Consider the following 22,627-nt stretch of genomic DNA (forward strand, 5'->3'; position numbering starts at 1 on the left):
ATCAAGTATGCAGAAATTTACTACTTTAGTGACATAGTAGAAATTTACTACTTTAGTGACCATCTCATAATTGGCATGCCTAATAAAAAATAATCAAGAGACCACTTCCTCTGGCAGTTCCTTTCCTCAGTACCAGAATTCCCCATTATGAATAATGCTTAAGAGTGATGCAAACCAGCTTTCCTTTTGAGATTCCTCCATTCATAATTCTTTTATGATAATTGCTTCCTAACATCTGCGTTTACTTTCTTCACCAACCTCTCTGCCTGTCTCATTTGTCTCGAGACCTATCCTGATGATTAAAATTCAAAAAGTGTTTTTAAATCACAATACCATTGCTAGCCCCAGTACACTACTGGTACCGCAATATTCTTTGTACAGGGGAGAATAATGAGGGAGGGAGCAAATGGAGGGAGAAAATTGGCTTGCTAATTTATTATTATGGCAGTAATATGCTTTCCATGATCAAATGGGAGAATGCACAAGCTAATGTTGCTAAATTTAAAAAGAGGGACAGTCTCAGTGGGGCATTGCTGAAGGGAAATAGTTACCTTCCTGGTATTCACTAGCTTTTAAGCATAATGATTACTATTGTTGTGAGTTGATGCAACAGGCACTAGACAATGTGTGTCTATTATACTGATGCAACTTTATTCCACATCATGAGAGACTTGTTGGCTCTTGAAAACATGGCATTTTTTTCCAGCAAAAAAATGTTAAAGCTTGAGTGCTGGGGAATGCAATATCCCTGCCACAGAAATACTACCTTGGGCAAAATGCCTAGAAACCCCCACAGCAATTAAATGACAGCTGCAGATGGAGACAGCAATGCAAGTTGGTATTTTTCATTCAAGATCTGAAATATGAAATGTTTAAATAATCTCTCAACCTTCTCAGACAGAGTCAAATTCAGCAATATCTTGACTTTCATCGCTTTGCTCTTTCAACCATTTTCAGTTATAACCGTATTTCACATTTTGTCCACATGCTTTCCTCTTTTTGCCCAATTTCACCCAACCTTTCACGACACTTGTATGCTTATTTTTCTTTTATTTCTGTTTACAGTAGTCCCTCATCTGAGGTTTGGCACCATGGATTTGACTCAATGAGGGTGACAAGCCTGTGTCTAGATGGCCACAAGAACCTCCCAGATGCAACCAGAAGTGCCTTTCAGTCAGGTCCAGGTGGTGTTCTGAGGTACAGGAGTCATGGATAACAAAGAGGGTCTAGAGAAGGTCTAACATACATCTAAACACACATACTAAATGTAACATCTCTAACAGCCTCAGGAGCACAGGACCTCAATTATTGATTGATTAAAAACATTTCTAGATTGCTTTTTAAAAAAATTTTGGGCTAGTGGGTTATGATAAGATTGTTGTTTTAAAAAGTGGGTTCCAGTGCTAAACAGTCTGAGAAGCACGGGTATAGACACTAAGGATAAAATACTTGTGATAAAGGAGAGTTCACCCTACAGTTTATTGGGGGAATTTTTTTATTTGTAACGTTTTGGTTTGCACTCTGTCTATGCTTATGAACTAGTTTTCTCAACTAGTTTTTCGAAGTTTAGATTCAAGTGTTGTCGTCAGCTTTGAGATACAGATGTTTCTCTCTCTCTCTCTCTCAAGAACAGCAGAGTGGTATTCGAATTTCTTTCTGAGTTATGCCTGCAATTTAATTTCATCTGGACTTTTTCTTTCCCAATTTCAGGGTAAGACAAATATGACAAAAAAATCATCTAGACCAACTAAAACAACAACAAGAATGCAATACTGCTATTACCTCCCACGTCTGAGAAAGCCGGCTGACGGATGCAGTGTTGAGACCCATAACAATGGCAAAGAATGAATTCAGATTTTTTTGGGCTTTGCAGCTATGGAGTTAAAAAAAATGGTGTCATTTCCCTTTCATACACATTCTTATATTACTGGAATGAAAAAGTATGTTAAACTGTTCCAGGTAGCAGCATCATCATCAAAGGGCAGGCTTACCTGGGAATGTCCAGAGGGGGGGGGGCAATCCCTTTCAAGGGCCCTGCTGATCTGACTTATGGTTTCCACAGGAATCATGGCAGTTCTAAAGTTTCTACTTGTAAATTCTAGAAATGCATGGTGACTCTAGATTTTCGTAACTCTATGTGTGACCATCTATGGTTTCCCCAGTAGACAGTACGTCCCAGATAGTGCACCTGCTGCCTTTGCAGGATGGAAAGGGGTGGAAACACACCTGCCTTGTCACCTGTGAAGAGTTGCCCAGTCCCTAGGAAAGCCAGCAGAAGAAACAAGGAAGAAGAGGCAAACAAGGTGAGCCAGGGAGCAGAGGCAGAAAAGGACCCAGAACTGAGTATGCCTCAGTGGATCCTGGTTTCAATAAGTTACACTTAGGCTGTAATCCTACCCACACTTACATGGAAGTATGCCCCATTGACTATAATGAGACTTACTTCTGAGTAGACATGCATAGGGTTAGTCTCTTACTTACAGACTGCAGCTTAGCAGTATAGCACATACTTTCAATATCAAAGGTCTCAGGTTCAGTCTCTAGCATTCTCAGATAGGACAGAGAATAGCCCTGGATACGTGCTGCCAATTGGTGTGGACAATACTGGATCAATGGTCTGACTTGGTATAAGATGGCTTCCTAAGTTATCCTCTCTGTTGTTCCAATAAGTACCAGTCCAACCAGTGAATGCCTGCAAATTACTTTTCCCCTCTCAAACTTATCAAGAGGGCAAACATACCCCTCCTGTCAACATCCATGAACTTTTTTATAACTACCAGCCCCTTTGTAAATGTTTAAAACAGTGCTGCACAGATTTTTTTTCATGATATTATACTTATTTCTGGTGCAAGCACCCTCATTTCAGAAAGTATGGAAAGGACTATGAAAAATCCCTACCTTCCATTGCTTCACAAATTGTTTTGTACTCGATATACAGCACCAAGTCTGCTGCTGCCCTGATGCACTTAAATACAGTACTGGACTTTAAAAGCCAATTGTAGGAATTTGCTCCCACCGACACTTTTATGGCTTTTAAGCATGCCTCCACAGAGAATTGATGAAAATAGGGAGAGTAGATTTTCAAGGGGTGATAAAAATATCCACAAAATGACCTCTGCCCAATTAGGCCTGGCACTAGAATTACAATTACACTTTATTTATTATTATTATTATTATTATTTATTATACCCTTTTCAACAAAAAGTTTAGCTTATGTGTATACGTTATGTGTAAGAGTGTCATATGCAACACAATAGAAATTTATCACATTTATTGGAAACTACAACATACATCCTAATGCTTAATATCTCTATTATTAACATTCAGACTTTTCTCAAAAATTCAGATTGCTAATAAGCAATCTTGTTCTTGTTTCTTGACCCTGGAATTAGTATTCCTTAGCTGCACTGTTTGGAGCTTTATCTAAATTAGATCTCTTCTCACTGTTGCCTTCACATATTCCTACAATCCTTGGATCATTCTTCATTTATTTTGCTGTATACTCCAGTATGTTCTGTAGTTCATTATTGCTGCAAATTTAATTAATATGCAACCTATACATTCCACTGACAAGTAGGTATTGCTGCTCACATTCATGTTACAAGCATTACCCATAAGTGTCTGTGATATTCAAAGAGATCATATTCCACACAGCAATTGCATGTAGAATGTTAGTGCTGCCTTATACAATAATCTCATTGTTCCAGCAACACAAAACAGTAGTTTTTCATGCTTGGGAAATGCAGTATTCCTACACATAAATATATATCAATTACACATTTTCGTTCACTATGCACTGATAACAGTGGTGTATCCAGAGGTTCTGGAGTCCAGTGCAACACCTAATGTTATGATGCCATGATGGGGAAGCAGTTGGAGTGTGAGCACATGCTCGCCTGCCGGCTGGGTGATTTCACCTAAACGACTGCCAAGAGAACACATGCGTCCCAACTGCTTCCCAATGGAGAAGGAGTTGGAGCGCATGCTCTGGCGCCCCTCCCCATGACATGCGCCATATTACACCACAGGAGCGGTATGTCTCTGATAATCTGGAATGGAATTTACTGACAGCACTACAGCTTACTCACAAATTAGCAGAATTTGTTTTAAACAGTGTTTAAACAGTGTTTTAAAGAGTAAGCTAAGTCAGCTGTCCATTTCTAAGCTCTATGGCAGCTGTTTTAAGAACATAAGAAGGGCATCCGGCCCCCAGGCCTTATGTCTGACACTCCTGGTCTAGGGCCTCTAAAAAGTTTGGGAACCACTGCATTATACTACTTAGAGCAGTTCCAGTATCAATTAACACAGAACACTGATGTTTAGAGGACAAATGTATTAAAATCTATGTCAATCTTTTCCAATGATTGAAAAGCAATGGAATCTCGCAAGTCACATAAAACCCATCCTTTCTATAAAAAAACAATCAAAGTTAGTACAGGTTGAGCCTCATTATTCGCTTGGGTTCCGTTCGAAGCACTCACGTGGATGGCAAAAAACACACTATAGCAAATCAATTTAAAAAACAAAGTTTCTTTGCTCCAGTGATTTAAAAACAGCCTTGCTAACCTTTGCGATGTAAGATAAGAGTCATTAAGAAGACAATCCATCAATCAGTCCTCCTCCAAGCGCTTACAAAGGCGCTTCACTCAGTTCCTCCCTTCACCAATGCAAAGTGATCACCTTTCTTTCTTTGCTCAGGGGGAAGAGAGGGGTTACCTGGAGAGAGAAGGATTGATGGATTGTCAGCCAGCTGCCCTCTCTCTCTCTCATTAACGAAGCTATTGTTAAAGGACTGTTCAGTTTTTTAAACTGATTTTAAAGGGGTGCATTTTTCCCCTTCTCCAGGGAACAGCACATTCCTTCTCATTTGCAATGGCCATTCATGTTGAGTCAAATTCATGTATAAAAAATCCGTATATAACAAGGCTGGACCTGTATTTGATGATAATGATGGAAATTAACATGCTGCTCACTGAAACAAACTGCATTTTCTGTGCAATTTATCAGAACACAATTCATGAAAGAACTTTGTTCAGATGGCAGAAGATTTGATAGGCACACAACAGATCATGAAATTGCACTTTACTAATAAATAGTAATAGTTTAATGAGATATGACGCAGTGCTCTGCATACAGAGACTAAAGATTAAAACACAGAAAATATTGAGTAGATAGTGCTTACATCTTATACATCTCTACATCTTATAACAATCATGCAAGATTTAATTGCTGAGATGCAGCTGGGGCAAGACCAGCACAGATTTTTCAAACTGCACTGGAAGAATAAAGAGAGAATCACATAGTGCATACCTATTTTTAGACAGAATACATTACTGTTCTTGTCTCACATATTTTATATGTGCATCAGAATGTCCTAACCAAATTGGACAGCGTAGCAATACATTTATTTTTATTTTTTTTGTGTTAAAAGGCTGACTATGCACAAAAGAGGATTCCAGTTTCAACATTCACACTGCACGTAACTTACTGAGCAGCAATTTTAATGAATTTTTTCACTAGCTGGACACGTTTGCAGAGTTGGTTGCAGAGGAGGATTTCTGTGGCCACCCAGAGTTGAACTTCATTGCATCTTTGCAGCAAAAGGCTAAGATTCACAGTGTTTTCCCCACTGCCCTGTCTGCTGAAGGTGAAGTATATCAGCTCTTGCTGTAAGACATTTAAAAAGTAATTAGGCATTTTATAAAAATGTAACACAGATTTTAATGATCTGGTGCATAACTGTTGCTACTCTGTCAGACAGCTCTTTTTAATAATATATGAACCGACCTCAAACAGTTCAGAAAGAGTTCAGAATCACAACTAATGTTGTGATAACTTTAGCAATTAACTCTTCAGGTCACAGCTATGAAAAATGCAAGAACAGTCTGGCTTGGAATTCAGTAATTGCTGATAGGTTTCAGTCTAAGAACTAATGAACTTGCTTTAGAGATCTTGATAAAATCTGTTTATTTTCCTTTGTCAACACTACATATGCATTTATACTTCTAAGGATGGTAACAAGAACTTTCTCCATAAGCCACAGAAAACATTCCATTTTTACTTAAACACATAACTTGCTGACAGCTCAATCTTAGGCATGCCTAAGTCAGAAGTAAGTCTCATTGACTTCAGTGGGACCCACCCCAGGTAAGCAAGTACAAGATTGCAGATAGTAGAGTCTGATGCAACTTTTGAGACACGCTTAGATTTTTACAGGTGGGAATCTTGAGTTGTATTCTAAGAAAGCTAGTAATGATTGTCCCACTGAAATTAATGGGATATTTAGTCATAACTAATTTGTTTCATTGCCTTCAATGGTCATGACTAATTTTCTTAGGATACAACTCTAGATTCCTACTGCATCCTTTTCTGGGACCAATTCATGAACTTTACAACTTTAGGAAGCTCCTGAAGAAAACTATTGCAGCAGCATCAAACAATTGTTTTGTTGAAATTACCCCATTAAAATAAAAGTAGTCAACAGAGATTACAGTCAGTATGTTCAAATTTTGCTTCTCACCTCGTGAACCAAGTTGAAAAGACTCCAGTCAAAGTTTGTTAATTCCAAAGCAAGATCCCAAGTGTTAATTCCCAAAATTCTCACTGATCGTTGCTGGCTTTCTTCATTTTCAGCAAAAGGGTTCTAAAAAAATCAGTGGACAGAAGGCAAACATTTCTGAACAAACACACATGACTGAAATCCCAACCATATAACAATCTCTATCTAGTAACATGTATTTTCTCTAAAACGTTTTGGCTTCTAAGATTGAAACAGTTGTCAATACTATAGAATTCATTCCTCAGTAGAGGTCCAACCTTGTTATACATGGATTTGACTCAATACGAATGGCCACTGAAAATGAGAAGGAATGTGATGATTCCTGGAGAAGGGGAAAAATGCATCCCTTTAAAGCCACAGTTTTAAAAAACTGCCTTTCTTACTGTTGTAGAGAAACAGTCATGCAAGAAATCATTTCATTCTTCAGCTGGGCCAGGCAAGGCATGGGGTCCTTTGCATTTCTAATTGCTGACGGGCAGCCCAATCCTGTGCTCCCGTGGTACCTGGCTGCGGCGGCACTGAAAACGGCCGCTGCATCCAGCACACCCACAGCAGCCACGGGCGGCACCTCTCTTTCCCTTCTCCCGGGTAAGGGAAGTAGGCCTGCAATGGGGCTACTCGATTCACCGCTGACCAAAAGGTTGGCAGTGAGGGAAGAGCGTTTGTGTAGGGCGCTGAACTCCACACGAACGCTCTGGATCCAGTGAAGCGGAGCTCCACTGGATCCGCCTCCCTCCCTCCCCAGTCCCTCTCCCAGCATGTCTCCCACCCGCCCTCTCGCTGCCTCCCGCTTCCCCCCACCCCCATTTACCTTACTGCGGCTCGGCAGTCCGTGCGACTGCCAAGTGGTGGAGGTCGGACACCTGCCCAGTGCTAGCCCAGAGCCAGCCAGCGCTAGGCTAGCACGGGCGCTCGCCCGGCAGTAAGCCTCATGAACTTGCCTTATGGCACTTTTGCAACAGTGTGTGCCGGCGGTAAGCCAGCACGTCGAGCCCAGGATTGGGCTCTGCCTCTCTGTAACAGTAAGAAAAGCTGTTTTTAAACCACAATTGAAAAGGGATGTACTTTTTAATTTTTTTAAACTTTTGTTTAATACATTTTATGGTATCAGCAGAGTCCTGGGGATGTCGAGGCATGACCTTATTCCCGTAGGAGCAATGGAGGAAAGAAACCTGGAAGTGGGTCTTTAAATCTATTTTTCCACTGTTTTTTTATCCACAGATTTTTTTTATCCACCATCCCACTATCAACTTTTTTTAATCCAATGGAACCCCAGTGGATAATGAGGGATGACCTGTATCGCTTCCTTATTACATTAGGTAACCTCCACCCCACCTCTTTTAAGTATTAATTAGGGACAAAAAAGGAAAGCAAAACTAATTGTTTGAAAAGTTAGGTAAAATATTGAAACCATTATCACATCAGATATCACAAAGGAAAGAATATCACAAAGGATATCACAATCATTATCAGAAGAATAAGCCAATAAAGCTTGAATTATGATCAAAATTCAAGCCTCAATATGTTTTGTGTTGCAAGTAAAAAAATGTTTTGCTGAGATTTTAGTGAAAAGCGGTATATAAATACTGTTAATAATAATAATAATAATCTAACAAATACATAAAATTATTGACCATGCTTCCATGTTAAGTATTACAGATACCTGTAAGAATATGATAAATTCCTCCATTTCCCCCTTATTTCCTGAGAAATAAGCCCAATGAAGTTCAAAGGGACTTAGTTTCAGGTAAGTGTATATGAAGCCTAGTAAAGTTTCAGAATTGCAGCATAATAAAGTTTCAGCTGAATATGACTTAATTAAGTTTTTATTTTCTAAACATGGTTTTCCTGGTTGTAAAGATTCTATTAAAATGTTACTGCAACACTGAAAGATTTAATCATGCAACTATGAGGGCTATTCCGAAAGTAACCTCCATTTGGCTGTTAAAGAAACAAGACTTAAGAAAAACAATTTAATACTGCTCAAAAGTTACATATCATACAAAACATCAGTATCATAACTGATACTCAAAAACACACATGCCCAGTTATAGGCATTTCACAAGAAAAAAAAACTAAGGAAAGAATACATAGGTGTGCGCTCCTTAGCGATGTTCCAGCTAACACTGGGATCGCATATCCGAAGACCACGTGTAGTCACGTGATCATCAGGGGTGCACACCCCTACCCTCTGAATGCAAGGGGAGCTCTGCTCCCCTTGCCTACAGAAGGTTGTCTGAGCCTCCCAGAAAAAAAACCAGGAAAACAGAAGTTGCACAATAGACATGATTTCCCTCAATCTGAGCCTTGCAGAGGCAGCATGCAAACGTGCACTGCCTCTGGGAGGCTCAGACAAGCCTCCAGAGGCAAGGGGAGTGGATTATCCCCTTCCTTGCAGAGGGTTCACATTGTGTTAAGCGCTGCTTGACAACAAGGATCGCAGTCCCGATCCCTGTCATTAAGTGGCACACGACTGTACACATCTTTATTTATAGTAAAGATATGTGAAATAAATTAACTAATCATAATCTTCAGGAGAAGAAAACTAGAAAATTCTTTATGCAGTATGATTTTAGAAACTCTCAGCTACCTAGTTTTTAGAGAGAAGTCTTAAAGATTCTGAACACACAGCCTTACCAGAGTATCAGTCAGATCTTTCCGGAATACAAACATACGAGCAGAGGACTCAAGGGATTTGGAGATTGCCAGATCATTTGGTTGTAATTCATGCTTTTCTTTAATAAGGATACAAAAAAAGAAACATATTGTAACTTCATATTTTGACACTGAAACACATTCTCAAAGTGGAAAGCAAATGTACCTTCTCTACAGTAGCTAACTATACATGCCTCCTAATTTAGAACCTAACAAGAGTTTCTCTAGAACAATGATTTTCAACCTTTTTCATCTTATGACACACTGAGAAGGTGCTAACATTGTCAAGGCACACCAACAGGTTTAGACAATTGACAAGGCACACTACCCTGCTGGTGGGAGGGGGCTCATATTCCCCAATGGCACTACTAGTAAATGACCCTTCCCCAAACTCCTGCAGACCATTCACAGCACAATGTGCCACAGCACAGTGGTTGAAAATCACTGCTCTAAAGGCTTGTTGATCAGCTCAATCTTATTCATCTGCTCCTCCCTCTGCTGGTGGCTGCAGCGTAGCACAGATTAAAAATTCAACAGCTTTACAGGCTCTTATTTAGAAAAAAAAAAAGAGGATAATGCTATCTAGGTACATCCCACTTGCCTTTAACAACTCTTACGGCAAGTTTTGGCCAAGTGATGCTAGTGGATAAGGTTACACTAACAATCCCTCCCATCTAAAAACGTCTCTTGTGCATTACTTGCGCAATGGGTAGAAGCTTACAGTTAGAACTAGCTTAACAGTGCTGAAAGCTGCTGCTGTTGGCACAATAGTTGGGGCCTGATCTCAGCATCAAGGATCAAGTTCCCTTCTAAGTATATCTTGTGTGCCACAAAAATTAATTGGAAGCAAAAGAGTGTGTCAAACTAGGACAGATGCCTGCAGTAACAGACATCCTCAGAAGTGAATTTTAAATCACAATGTGTAGTACCTGTGAACAAACTGTAAAATTACAAGTCAGAAGACTGTGAAAGACTTTTGATGCAGAACATCTGAAACATCCATAGTGCAATGTTAAAAAAAATTTTAGGACATTATCTCTAAGGGCCCAATTCTATGGTTCCCTGGCACCCAGAAAGGCAGTGGTGCCAAAATGTCTGCCACTGTATCCTATGTGGCCAGGAAAGCTCCCAGAGGTCTCCTCATGGTAAGGGGACATGGTTCCCTTATGCCATGTTGAGCCCAGGTGGCCCCAATGAATCTACTCAGATCAGCACCCACTATTGAGCAGGCACAGAACTGAGGAGAGTTGTGTCAGTCTCTGCAGCTTGGGAGGGGGTTTAGGATTTGACAGCAGTCTCTAACACTGTCTCCACTCCTCTCCCAGGCCTGATACTCCCACCAGCCAGTTCTGCCCTCCTCCATCCTTCCCCCTATCCTGAAAAGCCTCACTGCCAATCGGTGGCAATACTGATTGCCCAGCACTCACCCAAGGCACCGAGGCCCAGCGCCAACTGGCGCTGACCTCAGTGCAGGCACTGCGACCTTACCTTGGGCACCAGAGTGCCTTATGGCACTTTTTACAATATCCAGAACCGGTGGCAAGGCTAGAGTGTGGGCAGTAGATATTATCACTTAGACACAATACATGGGAATTAATATGCTTTACCACAGATTAGAGGAACAAAACTACCACGCTTGGCTTATGTGCACCCTTCACTGAAATAAATGGGTGTAGCTGCTTTTGTCCTATTCATTGCAGTGAGGCTGTGTGAATCGCACTCTGTGCAGTTATATTTATTTTTCACATTTTTATACTACCCTTCCCCCAAGGAGCCCAGGATGGTATACATAGTTCCTCTCCTTTTTTTCTCACAACAACCCTGTGAGGTAGGCAAAGCTTAGAGATAATGATTCACCCAAGGTCACCCAGGAAGCTTTATGGATGAGGGGGGATTGAAACCTGGATCTTCCAGGTCTGACTCCTAAACCACTACACCATCCTGGCTCAGTGTTCATTAATGGAATGCACACTAATGTTTTCAGATTGGTAAACAGTATCCTATAGCAAAACAGAAGTATTACAACATGGCTTTGATTTTATGTTAAAAAACAGTCCGATGCATTCTAGGCATGTTGTCTGCTTCAAAAGGAGCAGCTCTGAATTTATTCTAAATTCAGTCAGTGGCCTTTTGATACATTCTGTCACATTTATGGTTAAGCTATTTCTTTTGAGTTTTCCTCATATAATATCATGATGCAACAAAACAAAACAGATTTCCAGAGACCCAAATACATTGCTGTAAAACACTGTGGCCAGACAAATCATACAGAGCAAACATAACAATATGTAAGCCATGTGATTTTTGTTTCAGAGGCGAGTAATAAGTTTGGTGCTGTAAAAATTAAATTATTTTCTAAAAAAGGTGATTGGGCTCTAGATTAGGGGTCTTCTACATGTAGAAAGCATTACTTGCGGGACACACGTTTATATGCCCAATTTTCTCTCTCTTCCAGTTCCTGTACATTTAAACACACCAGTGCATTTTCCAGTCCAAAAGGGAGACCCATCCCTTTTACAGATGCCCCACCTCAATGCCCTAACTGTTAATATAAATCATGAACTCAAAGACTTATCTGTAGTGGCAAACTGTAAAACACATTTTTGAACATGAGAAGTCCTTCACAATCCAGTCCTCATGTGGAAATGCATTATCCAACAATACCAAAGAATTAGCTGTTGTCATGGAAACTCCTCTCTGCTAAGCAGCTCCTTATTGTAACTATGGTCATCCAGCTGTGGACCCATAGGGGAACAGACCTATCTTTGCAGTAGAAAATGTCAGCGCTCTCTTTCAGATAAGATAGAGGAGGAAAAAAACTGGGAATATTGATAGCTGAAAATAATTTACCTCCAGAGAACGAAACAGCTACCAAAGCCAGGTCTTCCTGTGAATGCTGAAGCTTTTCTGCTACAATTTTCAAGATCTCCTGAGCTGAAGTGGATACTTTAGTTTTTACGCTGACATAAGAATGTTCTGTTATATATACACGACAAAAAACTGCAGACAGGCAGAGAGAGAGGGAGAGAAAGGAAGAGAAAAATAATTCTATCAATAGAGACAAAATTTAGTAAGGGCTGGGAAAACTTCATAAATTGAATTACGGAAATGCTTTGGTTATAAGAACATAAGAACAGCCCCACTGGATAGGCCCATCTAGTCCAGCTTCCTGTATCTCACAGTGGTCCACCAAATGCCCCAGGGAACACACCAGATAACAACAGACCTGCATCCTGGTGCCCTCCCTTGCATTGGCGTTCTGACATAGCCCATTTCTAAAATCAGGAGGTTACGGTCATTCTTTGACAGCAGAAGCCACAGCTGCTGTACACTGACCTACAGGCACATTTCCTTTTTCCTAGAAAAACGCAAGAACAAAACAACAACACAGCACTGACAGATGGTGCTTCCAGACTAGAACAAAAAAGTGTGTGTTTTTGGCTGCTTTCATAGTTATTATTGCTAGCCCTGTTCAAGGAGAATAGTTATGCTGGGGAAACTTCACCCATTAACTATTAAAGCATTCCCTCTTTCTTACATTACTAATTACACTGCAGTAGCTGCTTGGCAAGCTTCCATCTGTCCATCCCTCTCACCTTGATGAGAGCCCTTGCCATGGCAGCTTATCCCAACTGCCCTCTATCTAATAGTGCCTGCCATTGCAGCTACTGGTAAAAGCTCTCCTGTCTGTCTACCACAAAGAGTACAATGAAGATTTCTTGCTACCACCATTGTTGCTGTTGCTACCCTGTGAAGGGGAAATTTTTTCTCCTCCCTGTTTGCATACCAGAAAGAGACGCCTGAGGGGGGGACATGATTGAGACATACAAAATTATGCAGGGGATGGACAGAGTGGATAGAGAGATGCTCTTTACACTCTCGCATAACACCAGAACCAGGGGACATCCACTAAAATTGAGTGTTGGGAGAGTTAGAACAGACAAAAGAAAATATTTCTTTACTAAGCATGTGGTTGGTCTGTGGAACTCCTTGCCACAGGATGTGGTGATGGCGACTGGCCTAGATGCCTTTAAAAGGGAATTGGACAAGTTTCTGGAGGAAAAATCCATTACGGGGTACAAGCCATGATGTGTATGCGCAACCTCCTGATTTTAGAAATGGGTTATGTCAGAATGCCAGATGCAAGGGAGGGCACCAGGATGCAGGTCGCTTGTTATCTGGTGTGCTCCCAGGGGCATTTGGTGGGCCACTGTGAGATACAGGAAGCTGGACTAGATGGGCCTATGGCCTAATCCAGTGGGGCTGTTCTTATGTTCTTAAATAGAGCTAAACAGCAAGTGCACAGCCACATTTTTAATTGTTTAAAAAGAAAGATTTCCCACGGGATAGTGACAGATGTGGGCAAATTGCCTTGCTGCAAAAAGAGAGAACTTTACTACATTGTACATCTTTTTCTTTCCAGTAAGGGAAGCTTCAGTCATTCCACTTGAAGAGTGGAGTAAGTGAAATGGACAAGGTTCCCACCCCCTTCTCCCTCTGCAGCAAGTTGATCTGGAGAAGCTTTTTTGCTGCTGATGCAAAACTAACTTTAGCTATGTAAGTACCAAAGTATGTAAGTATTTCCACTTGAGCATGGTTTAATTGCAAGGCTACTGTTATGCCCTACGTGCTTCTATGCCTGTCAATCACAGTGCAATCATGTAAGTAATGGTGCAACACACAGTACATGCAACACATACAATATCTATATGGAGGCACTGGTTCTTATAAATGGTGCCTCTGTATGTGTCTTGCTGGTTGTGAGTCTACAGGTGATCTCTACATTCCACCAAGGTGTCTGCAGGAAATGGAATGCCCTAAGCATGAACCAGCCACAGGTATGCAGTCTATAATATTCATTGAAAAGATGCAACACTACAGCCTTATCCAAAAACAAGGTCACCTTCCTTCTACTCATACTGTTGAACTTCGCAGTATTGTATAAAGTTGGAGTTTTGCAAACCAGAGTTCAAATTTCTGTTTTTCATGAATCTCATTCGGTGGCCCAGCATAACCTTTTAGCCTAGTCCACATCACAGGATTTGTGAGGATAAAATGAAATAACCCTACATACATTGCATTGCACTCCTTAGAAGAAAAACAGTATGGCCCTTATTGTTCCTGTTCAACCCAGCAGAGTGTATCTTCTACACTATATGGCTGTTGTTTCTTCTAAATGTTTTTTAAGGCTGTGAGCCTTTTTGAAATGGGAAACTATTTAATTATGTGGACTTCTTTGCAAAGCGGTAGATAAATATTCTGAACAGAAACCCATTTTCTGTTTTGTGAAGAGTAAATCTACGCAGTTCTGGAACATTGTGCAAATTGAAATGTTTGCACTATAATGGAATGTTTCTGCTGAACAACTGATTGCAATATGTGCAGTAAGTAAATGTATCTTTGTTTGCACAATGCAAAGAGTTTGGCATTGTGCGCTTGCACAGGATATTGTCACTGTGAAAGCTGCACAATATTCACACAAGTTGCCTCTGGGTGGTTTGGGAGATTTCCCTTCATCCTGCATCACAGGTCATTCCTGAGAGCAGCCCCCCCCCCATATCCTCTAGAGCAGCTTTTTGGGGAATGATGGGGACTGAAAGGGGAAGGAAGGTCTGCTCCTGTGAGCTTCCTTGCACTCACAGTACTCTGGATACAAGCTACTACGTTATGCTAAGCAAAGTATTTTTAATCATTTTACTTTTATAGTGGCTTTATTGCTCTTTATTACTGTGAGTCACTGTGGACATTATTTTACAAACAACAAGGTAGGATACAAATCTGGCATAAGATTAAAAAGCACTACATACTGCAAAATACAGAAAGGGATTTTCACTAAATTGAATAGTTCTCAACTTGTAATAATGCCACTACTACTAAACATTTTCATAGTGCTGCTTAAGTGTGCAAAACACTTCAGTGGCAGTATCTTGAACTAATCCTTACAACAACCCTGTAAAAGGAATAAGAATTCCCTTTCTGCAGCTGGAAACTGGAAGCTAAGAGGGACCACCTTGTCTAGGGTCACCTAGTGTTAATGGTAGAGGTGATACTTGAATTAGCAAAGTCTTGATCCACAGTACAATCTACTAGTTGCTACTATACACCAGCTCCCACAGCAATACTGGATTTAATGGTGACTTTGTTTACACCATTTATGTAGAAATGTGAAGATTCTGCACCAATCGGATCTCTTTCCATTGCTCCCTTTCACTTCTTACCTTCCTCTGTTTCATTCACAGTTCCTCTGTTCTGGAGCCAGTTCTCCTTGAGACTAAACTGATGCAAAATGGCTTTATGCTATGGGAGAATGAAAACAAACAACACTGAATAATAAACAAAGCAATAACTGCAAAGCTCAAGATAAATCTGGCCCAAAATTGTTGGGTATCCTTAAAAAGAAAGAAAAAGGAAATCCACCCATCCTGTCTTGGCTAAATGAACTGGGAGTTGTCTCAGGCAGTAGCAAGAGAACTGCAGAGTGAAAGAGCACTTAGAATAGCAGCAAATTGGTTTTGCGAGAAATTTCAGTGCTGTCTTATTTTCTACAGTTCTCTCTGTGCTTCCCCAGTAGTATTTTAAAACTCCTTAAGCTTTAATCTAGTTTATTTCCTGACCACAGCAACACATGGGAGCTATTTATATCAGGCTTGTTGCAGCCTTAAGTACCTGCAGCAGCAGCCATAGCACATGATCTGGAGTGAGGACTCTTGTCAAATTCAGGTTGCACCAGGCATTTGGGCATTGGCCTGACTGGGGCTATTTTACACTTGTGGCCCCTACCATGTTTCGATTTCTCACATTTGACAATCTTTCTTCCAGCCCATCATTTGCTTGCTGTGTTTTTTTTTCTCTCTCTTCCCTTCCTCTTAGCTTCTGTCATATTCTCCCTTCTCTCTCTCACTCCTGCATAGCAGGCTGGGCACACAGTTCCTCCCCCTTCCAGTTATAATTGCTTTAGGAGGAAGTGAATTAAATTTCCCTCCTCCCTTCCTTCCAACCAACAACCAAGTTTAGGAGTTGTGCAAGCTATGGCAGCTTAGAACTGTGTATAAAAAAAGAAAGAGTGGTGCTGTAACTTGTGTTTTATTATCTCAGTATACTAAGCCAAGTTGCAATTGTTGCCTGCTGTCAAGTTGTTCCTGGTGGCTATTTTTAATCGGTTGTCATTTATAATCAGGCCTGCTGCAGCCTTAAGAACCAGCAGCAGTAGCCAGAACACCTGATTTTGTGTTTCAATTCATGCAAACTACTTTGAAAGGCCTTGGCCTGAAAAGTGATATATAAACAGAAAGAAAACATTTTCACAGCAACATTGTCCCAACTAAACTGTAGGACAATGCTTCCTCTTGCCATTACCCTCCACTAGCTAAACAAACTCTCTCTCTCTCTCTCTCTCTCTCTCTCTCTCTCTCTCTCTGCACAACCATCTCTACCCCGATAAACTACCTGACATGTGCAATCAATATCTTTGCCCATATTTGCTTGCCCAAGTCTATTCAGATTTAAAACTGCCTTTTTGCAGACAGGCAAGGACATTCTGACTGGCTCTTGCTGGATTCTGGCATCTCAGCATATACTGGCTAAATGCTAATAATGCCACAGCCACTTTAGCTTAACTCACATGGCCAGAAGGAAAACCTTACATCCTGCTGTCAGGAAAAAATGCTTTGAGAACAGTGCTACAAGGTCTAGCCCAGCTCATACTTTTGGCCACTAGCCTTCAATGACTTAAAAGGAACCAAGACAGTGAAAAATAAGGTCACACACCAGTAATCAAGATAAAATGCAAATACCATACAGCTCTGCATTACCTTTCTGTGAGGTGAATATTCATCTACAGTGCTGAAACAAGAAAACAATACATTACTCTCTGTTCAAATACAAAGTCTTGACGTTAACCAAGCAACACAGGTGTACACATATTTTGTTGTCTTAAAAGTCATTCTTGAGTATATTTGAGAATCCCAAAATGATATCAGTTTTGCCCAACTGGCTCTAGTTAAACATAGCCACCTTATATGCCGATTCAAGCAGCTTATATAGCCACCATATATGCCGATTCAAGCAGCTTCCTTGTGAGGAAGTAATGACAAATCGGGAAAAACAGATGCCATTTTTTGATTCAACATCCCAAAACACCCCAAAAATATCCTAAATTCGTTCAAACATCCTTGACAACATCCTTGACAACTTTTTTAAAGAAGGTTTTCTTGTAGGCCTGTGTAATAATAATTACATATTCTTCCCATTTATGTCTACGTCCCTTGTTGGTTCCCTTGTGTTGAATTGTGGGTTGTAACACCTCAGGGCAGGTATCTGTGTCCTGTGTTTTGTTGCACTGACAGTATACCATCACCACCTAGTCCATTGCCATAATGGGAACATCACAGGTTACAAGTTGCGATGGGTATGTGAAACCTCCTGGTTTAGAAGTAGGCTACCTCAGAATGCCAGGTGCAAGGGAGTGGCAATAGGATGCAGGTATCTTGCTGTCTTGTGTGTTTCCTGAGGCATGTGGTGGTCCACTGTGAGATACAGGAAGCTGGACCAGAGGGCCTTTGGCCTGATCCAATCGGGCTCTTCTTATGAGAGTGACACTCTTTAGACAAAAGGGGGAAGCATGCAGTATGCAAAATTTAGCAACTACAGAAAAGCTTACAAACAAAAGAAATAATTTAGAATACAAAGTTCTAAATTAAAAGCACTTTTAATTCCTGTTGCTGCTTTTGTGTTGTTATAGCTGATTTACATTTTAATCTGCTCCTGTACCATTGTTTTTTAACTGTTTTGATTTTTTAACTCAGATATTTTATTTCTGTGTTGTATACCACTTTGAGCAGCATAAGAGTGATATATAAATAAACAAACAATTATTGGTAATTTACTTCCTTTCAAACTGCGTGAAACCATTACATTCAGTCACATTTTGAAAACTAAGTAAAATTTAGTCCATGCACTACACTTCATAACTGATAAGGATCAGCCACTCTCTCAATGCTTATTCCTGCAGGGAAAAAATAAATGACTACTCCTATTGTCTAAACTCTTCCATTGCAAGAGAACCACCCGATAATTATTAATGATTTCACAACACAACAAATATTCTGTTTGCAATGCTAGTTGCAATAGAAAGCTAAAATAATGTTTGACGGTATCAGAATTTCCCTTTCTGCCAACACTGTGTCTGTCAAACATGTCATTTCAAATTATTCCTTTGTAGTTGCAGAAAAGCCAAGCTTGCCTGAACAATATTAAATGCGTGAAATTATACTTGTGCTGCATTTGGCACCATTTCATTCAAAGAAAAAGAAAACAAAGTGTCAACCTGAAACCAGTAACTCCCTAAGAAAGATTTAAAGATGACCAACTTACTGGCGACGGTGCATTCCAAGTAGTTTTTGAAATTCTTTCAAATCCTTCTCAAGTATGGGATATTCATATACATCATCTAACACATTCCTGTATATTGTCTTTAAAAGGGGGAGAGGGAGAAAGACAGAAAATGAATGAATCAGCTAGACAGAACCGATGGTTAAAGCATAGAATATCAGACCACTGTCTTTCAGAAAATCAGTTGCTCGCTTGTTAAAACAAAACTTCACAAATGCTTTCAAGCTGAAATTTCTCAGTGCATAATTTCTGTTTAAAACACAGACACTAGTGAAATGATAGCTGCTGTCTTCGGAGGCAGTCTTTGTACCATCTCTAAGTAATGGTGTTAAAAGTGTCAGCACTCATTAGTCTGTGTGAACACTTTAAAGTGACATCTCAGGATATTACTTAAAGCCTGCCATAAGCTTGCAAGCATATCTCCCCTTCAGCATGAACACTCAGAATTCATCATAGCTCTGCAACCTGACAATCAAAAGTATAAGAGTACTACTAGTAAACAAGTTGGATACTAAAAGTTAATTATATTTTCACTTTTTAAAATGCAGTAACCTCAATTTCACACCTCGGCATCCTTTGTATCCACCTTTACAACATTCTATAAATCTTAAAATTGATGTGAGCTTGAGTTTCTGAAACTTTTCAGGCATTACATTATGGGAAGAACCTACCCTCTTAGCCTGAGCAAGCACCATGGCCAAACTTCTCCAATTATATCCCCCAACTTCATTGCCTTTTCATAGCCCCATTCCTGATATTCTGCCTTTTGAAAAGGTAGTATGTTATGATAGGGACTGGGAAACTGCTCTAGCTAGAGCAGCCACCATTCTACTTCTCTCTGCTCCCCCCCCCCATTTTTATTTTTTTATTTTTGGGGTGGATCAAGGTGGCAGAGCCATGTCTGGGAGTGGCTTGCCCTCTTGGCCAGTCCCTCACTCTCTCAGCTGGGCAAGAGAGCACTTGACTGGTGGGATGAAAGCACTTTCTGGCTACTTGCTGGTTCGTTCAGCTGAAAAGCAAGTGCCAGGTGAAGATGACAGGACCAGGCTGTATGCAGGGTAACTCTCCTGCCAGTTCATCACCACAGGCAGCTGATTCACCATGCCTCTTAGGCAGGTTGGCCCTGGGAAGGATTCTCAACTCAAGAGGAGCCTTGGAGTTCTCTCACACCCTCTCCCTCCACTGCATTACAGAAACAAATGGTTCTTTCCTCTTCAAAGGAAGATTCCATCATAAACAAAATAGCCTTGTTGCAATGTTTCAAATTTACTGTACAAAACATTTGGTAGTGTGGAGGCAATGGTTGACCAAGAGACAATGGTTGACCAAGTGCCTCTGATGAGTCAGATGCATTTACACTGTCACTATTACGAAGTCACAAAACTTTTGGAAGCTTAATTTAGACCATTTTGTTTTTCGACCCAAAATAAAATCATCATATGGCACTGAGTCACAGCTCTAATGACATACCTTTAGAAACTGTTTTAAATGCTCATCTTCGTGCAACCAGTCTTTGTAAAGCGAAGTCCACTGAGAAACCAAATGTAAGACTTTTCGCTTTCTGCAGGGAACGTCTAGACTTTCTTCTTTGCCTTGGTGGTTTTTAGCACAATAAGTAAAGCAAGTTAAGAAACAAAGAACATCAAATATGAAGAATTAAGAAATGCAAGAAATTCATTTGGGTTCTTTTCCTCACCTACTGTTCATAGTTAATGCTTAATTATGCTGGTGACCTAGGCACCTCTTTTTGGGATGGTACTAGCTGAATAGTTCCTCCTCAGTGAGAGAGCTGGTACCTTGCCCCTCCTGCCCCTCCTCCTGCCCCACCTCTCTCTCACAAGCTGGCTGGTGCTCAGTGGTGACATCAGCACCAAGCGCTGATCAGCACCAATCAGCTCTTGGTCACACCCTGCTGTTCCTGCCTATGCTGCCAGCACAGAAACTGGGGCCCACACTCTCATATTAGTACTTCAAGGAAGTGGAAATCTCTTCATACCCTATTTACACAAAGCAGTTTTCAAAAAGAGATTACATTGCTGTACCCATGCTGAAAAATGAAACTGTGGCTAGTCCATATTCCTGTGCACTGCTTTTGAGAAAGGCCTAAGACCAACATTTCTGTCCAGGAATCAGACTTGTTCTCCATTCCAGAATCCGTCTACTTCAGCCTCCTCACATCATGTTCTCAGGGATGCTTGAATTCATCCCAGCATAATATTTTCCACCAGTAATGAATATCAAAAATCACTAGTTAAGTATATTGGTCACAATGCAAAAATAAATTGCACCCTTATGTTGCAAATTAAGATGCAGAAGTTCTTTATTCAGTCTCAGGAGAACGATGGAGGGAACTGAAAGTGCCTCTGCAAATTCAAGGACAAATGCGCGAAGCTTGCCATTCCTGCCAACGAGCATGTCAACTGCAGAGGCAGAGAGTAACCCAACCAGTTCGGTTTACTAGAGCTCACTAGATAAAGGGGAAAGCAGGAGGAAAGTTGTGTATTCCTTCTTTTTGCAGAAGAAAGGATATTGCCTCAGTAGTGCCTGACACAAGTCATCTGTTGTCATGAAAACTGTATATGTGAGAAGGAAGTCATCCAGGAGAGTCTCTGAAAAGAAAGTTACAAAAACCAAAATAAATTTTTTGTAATCGAATTCATTTGATTTTTAAAGGAAGAAGCAAGTTATCCAACTGTTTCTCTTTTATATTTTGGGTATTCAACTGAGATTATGCAACTCGGGGCGCAATCCTAACGCCTTATGTCAGTGCTTTCCAGCACTGACATAAGGGCAATGCAGCTCTGAGGAAAGGGAACAAACATTCCCTTACTTTGAGGAGGCCTCCATGAGGGCCACCCAACTGCAGGATGCAGCACACATCCCATTGGCACTGCTATGCCAGTGCTGGAAGTACTGACATAAGGGGTTAGGATTGTGCCCTCAGGCTGCAATCCTAACCACACGTTCCTGAGAGTAAGCCCCATTGAACAAAATAGGACTTATTTCTGAGTAGACCTGGTTAGGATTGTGCCCTCAGAATCATAGGCACCCATCATAGGCATAAAAAAATTCAAAATTTTTTGATGCACAATTTGAATTTTTATATTTTAAAGTAAACCACAGAGCATTCACATCCGAGCTATAGAGATGGATGCCTGTGAAAATGGAGATGTGCATGTTCTTCCACTAATGGAGACATCATAATCCAGCACCCTTCTGAGTGCACAAAGTTGCTTCAACCACAAGGCATGTAGACAGAGTATCAACGAACACAGCACCCTTATGCATATATAAAGGTTAAATTCAAAAGTCATGATTAAGCACTATTGAAAACAATGAGAATTTTATTCATGCCTAACAAGCCCCATTCATTTCAATGGGCCTTAGTCATGACTAAATTTATTTGGTTACAACCTATAGGTACAAATTCAAAAAGCAGATTCATGGACAGAAACCTACACCCAAGTGCAGATTTCTATTGCTGGGTTGTAGCATCAATAGCATTAGAGCTGAGGTATTCAATCTGTGCGTCCCACTTCCCTAGGGAGGCGTGGCTAGCTACCAGGGGCGTCATGAGGCATCTCCAGGAGAGAGGTGGCCATAGCTGCAGGACCGAGTAGAGTAGTATAGCTTAGCTGCAAGTGCTGCATAGCTTGCTCTGCTCAGCTGCAAGTGCTGCCTCCCTACTTGCTGCTTTTCCTTGGCTGAGAACGAGGTAGGTGGGGCAGCTTGAGGTGAGGAGGGCATGGTGGGGGGAGGTGGGAGAGAAGGCTTGCTGGGCAGTGGCAGAGGTGCTGCATCTCATCAGCACAGGGCAAGCTCCTCACAGGCTTCAAACTGAGAGGAAAGAGTAAGTCTGTCACTTGGGGAGACCAGCCTGCTCTTGGGGGGGGGGTGTCCAAATGCCCAGCCTGCATTCCTCCATCTTGCCTGGGGTGAATAGGGTTGGCATCTGCATGTTGGGTGTATGTGTGTGAGCAGCCCCCATCTACTCTGGGGGTGAATTGTAATCTTGCTCAGTGC

The 22,627-nt window shown here is 40.9% G+C and overlaps 1 protein-coding gene across 1 annotated transcript in view; it reads right to left on the reverse strand.

Annotated features, from left to right (window-relative positions):
- The window catches only part of RAPGEF5 (Rap guanine nucleotide exchange factor 5), a 115,803-nt gene that overhangs the window by 16,642 nt on the left and 76,534 nt on the right, over positions 1–22,627 (reverse strand). Inside the window, exons 4-13 of the mRNA XM_066628338.1 lie at positions 21,135–21,213; positions 20,075–20,219; positions 18,587–18,684; positions 17,026–17,056; positions 15,433–15,511; positions 12,065–12,214; positions 9,197–9,294; positions 6,521–6,643; positions 5,489–5,667; positions 1,783–1,873 (exon numbers count right to left, since the gene is read on the reverse strand). Coding sequence (XP_066484435.1) covers positions 1,783–1,873; positions 5,489–5,667; positions 6,521–6,643; positions 9,197–9,294; positions 12,065–12,214; positions 15,433–15,511; positions 17,026–17,056; positions 18,587–18,684; positions 20,075–20,219; positions 21,135–21,213 — 1,073 coding nt within the window. The remainder of the gene's footprint in view (positions 1–1,782; positions 1,874–5,488; positions 5,668–6,520; positions 6,644–9,196; positions 9,295–12,064; positions 12,215–15,432; positions 15,512–17,025; positions 17,057–18,586; positions 18,685–20,074; positions 20,220–21,134; positions 21,214–22,627) is intronic.

The sequence above is a fragment of the Tiliqua scincoides genome, chromosome 5 (assembly GCF_035046505.1).
Source record: "Tiliqua scincoides isolate rTilSci1 chromosome 5, rTilSci1.hap2, whole genome shotgun sequence".
Taxonomy (NCBI): domain Eukaryota; kingdom Metazoa; phylum Chordata; class Lepidosauria; order Squamata; family Scincidae; genus Tiliqua; species Tiliqua scincoides.